The following is a 9,427-nucleotide window of genomic DNA, read 5'->3' on the forward strand; positions in this document are numbered from 1 at the left end:
TGTCCAAACAGATCTTCACTGAAATCTTCACCATTCATGGCTTTACTGGTGAAAAAAGTAAGGTTCTGTGTGCTTGTTCTTCAATCTCATTTTTTCCCAAGAAATTAGATTTCATCTGCTGCTACTGTCTAAAAAAAAAATAAAAAATTAAGCTCCTCAGCCGCCCAAAACAGATTTCATCTGCTGTTTCTAAATGAAGGTTTCATTTAACTGACATGGCTCACCATGTCAGCCGATTGCGCCCTATGCAGAAAGCATTTTTCTCTCTCTTATTACCTTTTTTTCCCAGTTAAAACATATCACTCTAATGCTCCTTGGGTATATAATGATCCTTTTGTTACAGCATCTACTGTGCAAAATCACAAGAGGAAAATTTGTATTTGGAGGAATAGGAGTGCAGAAAAGTCAGCAGCGTCTAGAGTTTATGGAACCCTAAAAGTCAATCCACTAAACGTGTATGCTACATTAAAAGTTTGCTGAACGGTATCTAGTTTGTGTACAGACTGCACCTATGATGTGAATTTCAGGGATCAAGGCACCAAAAGCAGAGAATGGATCCCTCCTTGTTTCTTTGCCTGATAACTTCTTGTTGGTGTTTTGCATTCCTCCCTGCTTAACCTAAATATATTTATTTTGACTTGTGAATTTGTTTCTTCTCTGCTTCATTGGGAGAAATAAATAGAAAAATGTTCACTAACAGTCAGAAATGTGGTATATTATTCAGCAGTTGTATCTTCAACAGCTTTCTTGTATTCTGGCTTAAGCTCGTAAGTTCCTTGGTTAGTTCCCCTTTTATTGTACACACACAGCTCGTTGAGTATCTCCTTCAAGAATTGCTGCAAAGAAACCATTATTACGAGAGGTGAATGCCAAGTCAAAGTAATATTAACAATAAAATAAAGGAAACAGCATAACCATTACTCACAAGACTGGGACATGGGTAACTTATGCTATTTATTTATTATTATATTTTAAGACGAAGGTAATCATCATAACCTTCACCGAATTCACAGGAATCAGGCAACAATGTTTGTAAAGGGAATATATATACCATTCTTATGAAATTAACAAATAATCAAGTACTTCTTAACTTGTGCCCTTCACTTAAAACAACGAGCATATTATTTCACCCTAAACATGGAATAGAATGCAGAAGAGAGTTACTGGTACCAGCAAACAAAAGTTAGAAACAAGTAACATAAGGAAAGGCTTACTGCAGGTTGATCTGTCTCTTGGACGAGCTGCTTCAAGGCCCAATTTGGTTGTCTTTCAAATAGTTTGAACATTATATCCTCCAGCTCCCCACGATCCCTTCTAGTTCTTTTTACGTCTGACTGCTTAACCGGTGTAGTTTTCTTCTTATCCTGCATAGATCATTGACAGTAAGCATCATGTAATTGTTCTTCCAAGCATGTAAATGTGCTTACTCTAAGATAGGACTAAATTTACATTTGTTAAAAAGCATAAACAAGCATGTGTGTATGTGTGTGCACGCTATTATGTGTTTGGGGGACGTATATAAGAGAGAACACCTAATAAGAACTAAAAGGCTGGACTGTGAAAAAAAAACCCAAATTGGCACAGGCCTATTACTCCAGCTTGACACCCCTCAACTAGCCATTTCCAGTCAAAACATGTTAACCTTACAGGCTGGGCAGCCCCCAGGCTAAGGCTAGCCATTGCCACAAATTGGACCCAATCAGGATGTGCTGGGGGGCAGCTATGCCACTGATAAAGATAAAAAAATTTCCCTTTCACCCAGAAAGATTGGTATCATAATATCCGAACAAAAAAAGTTCATTAAAAGTATATAGCTAACACATAAAATTAGCAACACAATTTTTAATTCGGAGATATCATTTTGTTCAAAAAAAAGCAAATAAATCTGTTTGATAGGTAATAAAAACAAATAAATCTAATACCTTGGAAGTGGATGAAATCAAGCCAACCATTCCAGGCATGGGCCTCATATGTACTCCACGATCGTTGTCAATGACCTTTCAAAGAAATCAAGTTATTGGATGAAGCGGGAAAAAATGAAAAACATTCACAACAAGAACTGCCCTGGACAAAGCAATGCATGGTCAAATGCCCTACCCGTATTTGTCTACTCTTTCTATTGGACTTGCTTGTCCTTTCACGGCACACTCTTCCATACTCTTCAATGTTTTCACCATGGGGTTTCATGTCAAACTTATGCTCTACCTTTCCTTCCATTGCAACCTTACCTACAAATGCAATAGTTGTTACCCAAATTAAAAAGAACCTACAAATGCAATAGTTGTTACCCAAATTAAAAAGAGCCAAAACTTACATTATAGTGTGGAAAAAATTATGAAGAAGCTACACTATATGCATGGGGAACCCATTTTTAAGTGCCAATTTAAGATTACTGGTTTTGGACTTTGTTAATGGTTCCACGTAATGAAACTTAATTGTGGGGGCGGTTGTGAATGTCATGCCCATCAAGGTCAGTAAGTACCACTTCCATCAACATTTTTTTTCTTTTAAAAAAAAAAAAAAAGAACATCCACAACAATAGAAAGTGAACCCTTCGGGAACCTTAAATTATGATCCTCACCTTGATTTGTCTCAGAAAAGATACACATAGGAACAAAATCTTTAAACATATTCAAAGAATAACTTTTAGGAATGCTCCCTGCCTCGGTACCAGCCATCTCCATTGTGAACTGATTAACAATTCAAAATGTATTAGGAAGTTTGTCTCCAAATATATTGACAAGGTGTATGTATCCCAAAAGCAAGCATGCTAACAAATATGTTCAAAATAATCCTATAAGGGCAGTGACCCTCGTAAAATGTGGCTGCCTCTACATATATATATATATATATATATATATATATGTAATAGTTAAGGAAAGATAAACATTGCTTCCCTTGAGGAATTAATTCCAAATTTATGCTTACCACTTTAGGGTCATCATAAACGAGCACCAAGGGGTAGGGGAAGGAACAAGACAATTCAATGAACTACCAGCTAAAAAGTGAAGGATAATCCAGGGGACGCTACCCAACTAATAATGAAATACATGATGAGCACCGAATGGGCCAATGGAATCCATTAGAGCATCTTATGAACAATATTTCATATGTCTATGCTATCATCATTCAATTTGAAAAATCACATAAAGAATACATAAGCTCCAAGGAAAATTGTTGTAACCGAGTGTAAGAAAATGCTTTTAACTTCTCATACTGAAATAACTTAAAGCTATTCTCTGCAATATATGCCTAAATGACAATTCCACCCACTTTTTCTCTATCATATTGTTTTCACTCAGCCGACTTCTTAGAACGGAATTACTTCCAAGTCAAAGATTCACAGAGTATAAAGCTGCAAATGAAAGGAAATAAAGAGGGGAACAGAGATAAGAGACCAACAATACGGCAAATATCAAAGTACTCTTCCAGTTGGAATATAAAGTAGGTGAATTTAATGCTAACAGCAACAATTAGCTCATCAAAGCCCAAGGGACGCACAATTTTCTCTGCCTGGTTTGGATAGCAAAAGCATCACATCTCATCTCCTCTCATCTATCTCATCTCAATATTCAAATACCACAAAACAAATATTTTTCAATTTTAAATCTTCAACCTTTTTATCTAATTCTTACAACTTTTTTAAAATTCTAAACAAAATACAAAAAACAAATAATTTTTTAAAATATTTTTAAAAAAATTATATTAAAAAATTATATATAACAATATTTTTATTTTACATTTTCTCTCCCCTTTTTTTCAAAAACTTTATAAAATATACCAACTCACAATTATTTCATTACTATTTACAAATCATCTTATTTCACCTCTTCACTGTCCAAACCAAGCCTAAGAGTTAACAGGATTCACTCAAAAAAAAAAATCAACCACAGTTAGGCAATAGGCCATGATTTCCCCCGCGCCTGAAGGTGAGAGGTACGCAAAGAAGCTCATATTAAAAACTAAAAGATTCATTTGAATTAACGGAAATTCCAACCGAGTGAGCAAATCCACCAACTTAAGCACCGAGGAAAAGAAGAATAGCAAGAGTTTTCAAGCACCAAGAGTGTTTCGGAGAATAGTTTGGGGGAGGGGGAGTAGATCAAGTAGAATCCGATGGAAAAGAGAAAGAGGAAAAGCACCTGGAGGGAAGAGGAATCATCGGGGTGGAGAGGATCAAGGGAGAGGACGACCTTGGCGAGAGGGTGGGGATCAGAATGGGGATGACTCTGCCACGACTTGGCAACCACCACCGGGCACTTCATGAGCCAAACCGATCTCTCGGCCTTCGCTGTATCCACGTTACTACTGCTACTACCAATACCATGACCATGCGCTTCATCCATCATCCCTCTCTCTCTCTCTCTCCCTCTCTCTCTCGATCGATCTCAAGATGTCTCTCAGCTCAGGGGCGGGGGATCAGTATGCACTTCCTTTTCTGCCCCGTTTCCAAGCTTCTTTCTTTTGTTTTTCCTCCTCCTGATGACGGTGGTGTGGTGCACTTCGTGGGATATTTGGGCTGGACCTTGTTTGGTACGGAAAATATTTTCATAGGGTATAAAAATAGTTAAAAATAAAACAAAATTAAAAAAAAAATTAATAAACACACAACTTTTTTCAACCCTTTTCCGCTACCATATTTCATCGGCAACCATAATTTATTTAAATGATATTTTTATAAAATAAATAATAAAAAATATCATCATTTTGTAAAAAAAATATTTTTATTTTTAAAATATATAAGAAGTTTATTGACCATGGCGGCGATGATTTAGGGCCGACAGATTGACCTCTAAGGGCTGGAGCCTAGAGGCTATAGGTAGTTGATCGGCCTCGAAAGTCAATGGCCCACTGTCGTGGTGAAGCTGGGCCGAAAGGCCCTCCCTTTTTTAATATTATTATTTGGGAAAAAAAAAGATTTTTTTTCAACTTTTGTGTACATTTAAAAATCTCTTAGAGGGTACGGCCTAGTTATATTCTTTTTTTTTTTAGTTTTTTTTTTTCTCAACATTTCTATAACTTCATTCTTTTGATACATTTGGAGAGTGGGGACTTGACACCATCAGGAGACCCATGGGTTCCTTCCCTTCGATTTTCTTCAGTGTTTAAAATGGATAAACTTTCTTCATTCTTTTTAATGACTGAACAAATGGTTTCCCTTCCTTCGACAGTGAAATGTTTATCCCATCATGTACGAAGCATTCTTGAAAACCCGTGAGTCAGGATATCAACAATCTCAAGTTGGCTAAATTTGTTATTATAATAAGCAACAATAACCATAGACATACGATTCAGAGTATTAAAGAATTCCAAACCTCCATTTTAAAGGTTCGGATAGGCCAAATCTCCATTGAACTCTAACAACTTTTTATACAATTATTATTGAACCACAAAAATTAATAAAATTTTTACAAATTCTAAAAAGAATATATTCTAAAAAATTATATTCAAACAATCAACTATACTTATCTGTACTTGCAACTTCAAAGTGACACTTACTTTAGGAAAAAAAAAAAAGATTCAAAACTGTTTTCTTATTTTTTAAAATTCAACAAACAATGCATCTAAAAATGATTCTCAAAATTCTTCATAACCAAACAGATCAATTATATTAGAGACATATGATCGATGTAAAAGGAATTATTTTTTCATTAATTTAAGGATATATTTTTGTTTTTATATTTTGTTTCTATAAGTAATTACACAACTTGAATTTCTAAGAGATGAAAATTTTGTTTAGGCCTTTAGAAAATATCTTGATCGAGAGTGAAAAAAAAAAATTAAAAAAAAAAATCTCAAAATCTTTTTAAAAGTCTTTTGATCCCATCATGCCCGTGGATTTATCTTCTAAAACTATTTATTAATAAATTCATCGTTTTACACTTTTTTTTTTTATCGGAGAGTGGTCCAAAAGGGAAGCTTTCGTGGTGGGTCAGGAGTGGCTTAATTTTCTTCTTTTCAGTTACGTGTTGCAATGGAATTAGTCACAATAATGCTTGTCTTTGTATCCTACTCTTCAAGAATATTGTTAATGTTTTTTTTTGTAACCTTGCGATGTGATGAGAATCACAGCTGTGGGAGGAATGGATCCACGTTGAAGATAAGAAAAACGTGGCCACGATAACAAAGCTCTATTGCATAAATCCAAATCAACATAATAATAATAATAATAATAATAATAATTAGATATCTTGAGGAAAACGACATTGAATTTATTTTGTTCCACTTAAAAACCACCGTTATAAGGTATTTCTTTATAGAATATACTATATATACTTATAATTTTACACACATAATCATATGTAATGACTTATCAACTATTGAAATAATGAAAATTTTAAAATTTAGAATTCAAAACTTAAATTTAAAAAGAAAAAAAAAATTGATAAAATAAGATTATTACTTAATACGTATAATATTGTGTATAAAGTATGTAAGTATAGAGTATTTACGTATAGCTCTACTCCTTCTATAATGTGTTTTAATTTATTAAAAAAAAAGGAATGAAATATGTCTAATTTTAACATATTTGACTAGATGAGAAATATTATGTTTTAAATAAAAATTATAAATTAACCTGACTTGATATATTATAAAATAAAGTATGTAAATTTCTAAAATATATATATATATATATAAAGGCGATAGTTTATAATCTCGTTAATAAAAAATGAAATAAATAGAATATTAAAATAAAATAAAATAAAAAGGAAATGATTACTAATCAACAAATAAATTATTAAGAAAAAAACAAAGATATAATGGACTTGTTGTCGAATAGACAGTAGGAAAGCAGCCTCCATGCTTTTTACCCTGGTACCCTTTGTTGTCTAGCACAACTTGCAGCAGGCCCAGCAAATAAAGAACGGCACGTGTCACAATCACATTGGCAACCTACCTACTGTAGCATTCTCCCGTGGATCCTTTATATCGTCTACTATTTTCCCCTGCAGTTCTAAATGGCCTGAAATATCTCTCTGCAAATGGACCGCGTTTTTCTCTTCGCTCTCTTCAGTCTCTTCCTCGTATCCTCTGCGGTGGATGTTATCGACGGTGGTGGCGATGACCCACTGATCCGTCAAGTGGTTTCGGAAGGAGAGGATCTTCTCCTACATGCCGAGCGTCATTTCTCGACGTTCAAGGTCAGGTTTGGTAAGAGCTATGGCAGCCAAGAGGAGCACGACTACAGATTCGGCGTGTTCAAGTCCAACCTGCGCCGAGCAAAGCGACACCAGAAGCTGGACCCTGGCGCCTTACACGGCGTCACCAAGTTCTCTGATCTCACTCCGGCCGAATTCCGCAGAAATTTTCTCGGACTGAAGCGTCTCCGGCTCCCGGCTGACGCTCACAATGCTCCGATCCTTCCCACCAACGATCTCCCCACAGAATTCGACTGGCGCGATCACGGTGCCGTCACGGGGGTCAAAGACCAGGTATATAGAAAATTTTGGTTTATTATTTTCACCCTGTAGCTCCAACTTTAATCATCGACGCAAACTAGTTTTTTGTTTTTATTTTATGTAATTTTGTGTGTGGGTGGGAATTAGGGTGCGTGTGGATCGTGCTGGTCGTTTAGTACAACAGGGGCGTTGGAAGGAGCTCATTATTTGGAGACTGGGGAGCTAGTGAGCCTGAGTGAGCAACAGCTTGTGGACTGCGACCATGAGGTTTGACTCTCTCTCTCTCTCTCTCTCTCCTTTTTTCTGTCGAGGCCTCTGCTAACCGAAATGTTTATAGTTCTAATATTATGGGCATCAAGAAAGGTCACTGATAATCTATTCGGTTTGCACTCAATTCTTATGCTTCTCATGTTTGAAAATGGATTTGAGCATCTAATTTGTAATTAATTTTTTTTTTATAGGTAAATCTCTTTATTGAATAATGATCCACCTAAATAGGCAAAGCACGAGTACACAGAAAGAATACAAGAAAGAGCCTAGTTACAATCTAAGTGCTAAGGATAGTAGCATAAAATTCGTTAAGCCTCGTTTCATTCAATACTAATTTGTAATTAATATATATATACATATATATATGTCGCTCGCCGTGATACTTCAAAACCTGTTCTTTTTTAATGAGATTGGTGGCAAGTTGGTGTCTTGATTCGCCAATTTGATGCTGTATGGGTTTGCCCGCATTAATGCCTCATTATCAAGAAGTTTCAGAATTTGGTGACAAGAATTCGTTTGGGATTCTCTCACGGTGTGGTATATACCATATGTGTCTAGCTCGTTGATCCCTAGGAATGAAAGTCAAAAACTTGGAAAGTTGAGATTTGGCATGTAGTTGTTCATCTCGTAGGTGGGTTTTGGAGATGACTCAGCATATCTTCCTGGCAACACTGCAAAAATAAAACAATGGCCATGCATATTTATTTTTTTGCAGTGTGATCCTGAAGAATATGGTGCATGTGACTCGGGGTGTAGTGGCGGGCTGATGACCTCTGCATTTGAGTACACCCTCAAGGCAGGTGGACTAGAGAGAGAGAAGGACTATCCTTACACTGGGACTGATCGTGGGCCCTGCAAATTTGACAAAAGCAAAATTGTTGCTTCTGTATCTAACTTCAGCGTTGTTTCAATCGATGAGGATCAAATTGCTGCAAATTTGGTGAAGAATGGCCCTCTTGCAAGTAATTACCTTTCTTTGAAACCTAGTAATTTTTTTTTTTTAAACTTCCACTCTTTAGTATTCTTTTCTTGCAAGTAATGATGTGTTATATACTGATTTGAGAAGGGGCTAAGAATGATGATGGAGTAAATCGAGTGATAGACCTGTATTGATTGATGATTTTTGTGCCTGCATTTTGCAGTTGGCATCAATGCAGTTTTCATGCAGACATATGTTGGGAAAGTCTCATGCCCCTACATCTGCTCCAAGCATTTGGATCACGGGGTGCTTCTGGTGGGTTTCGGGTCTGCCGGTTATGCTCCAATCCGGTTCAAGGAGAAGCCATACTGGATCATAAAGAACTCTTGGGGAGAAAATTGGGGTGAGAATGGATATTACAAGATCTGCAGGGGCCATAATGCATGTGGAGTGGATTCCATGGTTTCAACTGTGGCTGCTATACATACGACCACTGAGTAAATTAAGAAGTTTCATGGCTGCACTGGGTTTAGGCGAGTAGAGCAGCTGTAAATATAAAAAGATAATATGCATTAAGACATGGAGATCCTAGACTTTTATTAGCTCTTGATGCTTCCTTAACTTGTCTAGGCAGATGGTTGTCTTGCACTTGTCTGGTTATTAACTTATTTGCAAGTTTAAATCAAGATTGTCCATTTTAGGACTGTGTTTATATATGCAGATTCCCTGTAACTTGGTTCATGCTACTGTTGATCAAGTTAAACTTGATGTCATTTAACTGATGACCCTGTGTATGTGCTTGAAACATGCCAATATATAGCAGAATGTGACGATTGTA

The 9,427-nt window shown here is 36.1% G+C and overlaps 2 protein-coding genes across 2 annotated transcripts; one reads left to right on the forward strand and one right to left on the reverse strand.

Annotated features, from left to right (window-relative positions):
• Nucleotides 1-421: 421 nt before the first annotated feature.
• Nucleotides 422-4,502, reverse strand: LOC122318594 (transcription initiation factor IIF subunit beta-like). The gene is made up of 6 exons (XM_043136110.1): nucleotides 4,143-4,502; nucleotides 2,582-2,690; nucleotides 2,098-2,228; nucleotides 1,923-1,997; nucleotides 1,215-1,364; nucleotides 422-836 (listed from the first exon to the last, which is right to left on the reverse strand). The coding sequence occupies exons 1-6, from the start codon at nucleotides 4,347-4,349 to the stop codon at nucleotides 717-719; spliced, it is 792 nt and encodes a 263-aa protein (XP_042992044.1). The 5' UTR covers nucleotides 4,350-4,502; the 3' UTR covers nucleotides 422-716.
• Nucleotides 4,503-6,939: 2,437 nt separating this feature from the next.
• LOC122274279 (probable cysteine protease RD19B) lies at nucleotides 6,940-9,303 on the forward strand. The gene is made up of 4 exons (XM_043083322.1): nucleotides 6,940-7,433; nucleotides 7,548-7,667; nucleotides 8,386-8,632; nucleotides 8,813-9,303. The coding sequence occupies exons 1-4, from the start codon at nucleotides 6,984-6,986 to the stop codon at nucleotides 9,088-9,090; spliced, it is 1,095 nt and encodes a 364-aa protein (XP_042939256.1). The 5' UTR covers nucleotides 6,940-6,983; the 3' UTR covers nucleotides 9,091-9,303.
• The last annotated feature ends 124 nt before the right edge of the window (nucleotides 9,304-9,427 follow it).

Source organism: Carya illinoinensis, chromosome 8 (assembly GCF_018687715.1).
Source record: "Carya illinoinensis cultivar Pawnee chromosome 8, C.illinoinensisPawnee_v1, whole genome shotgun sequence".
NCBI lineage: Eukaryota > Viridiplantae > Streptophyta > Magnoliopsida > Fagales > Juglandaceae > Carya > Carya illinoinensis.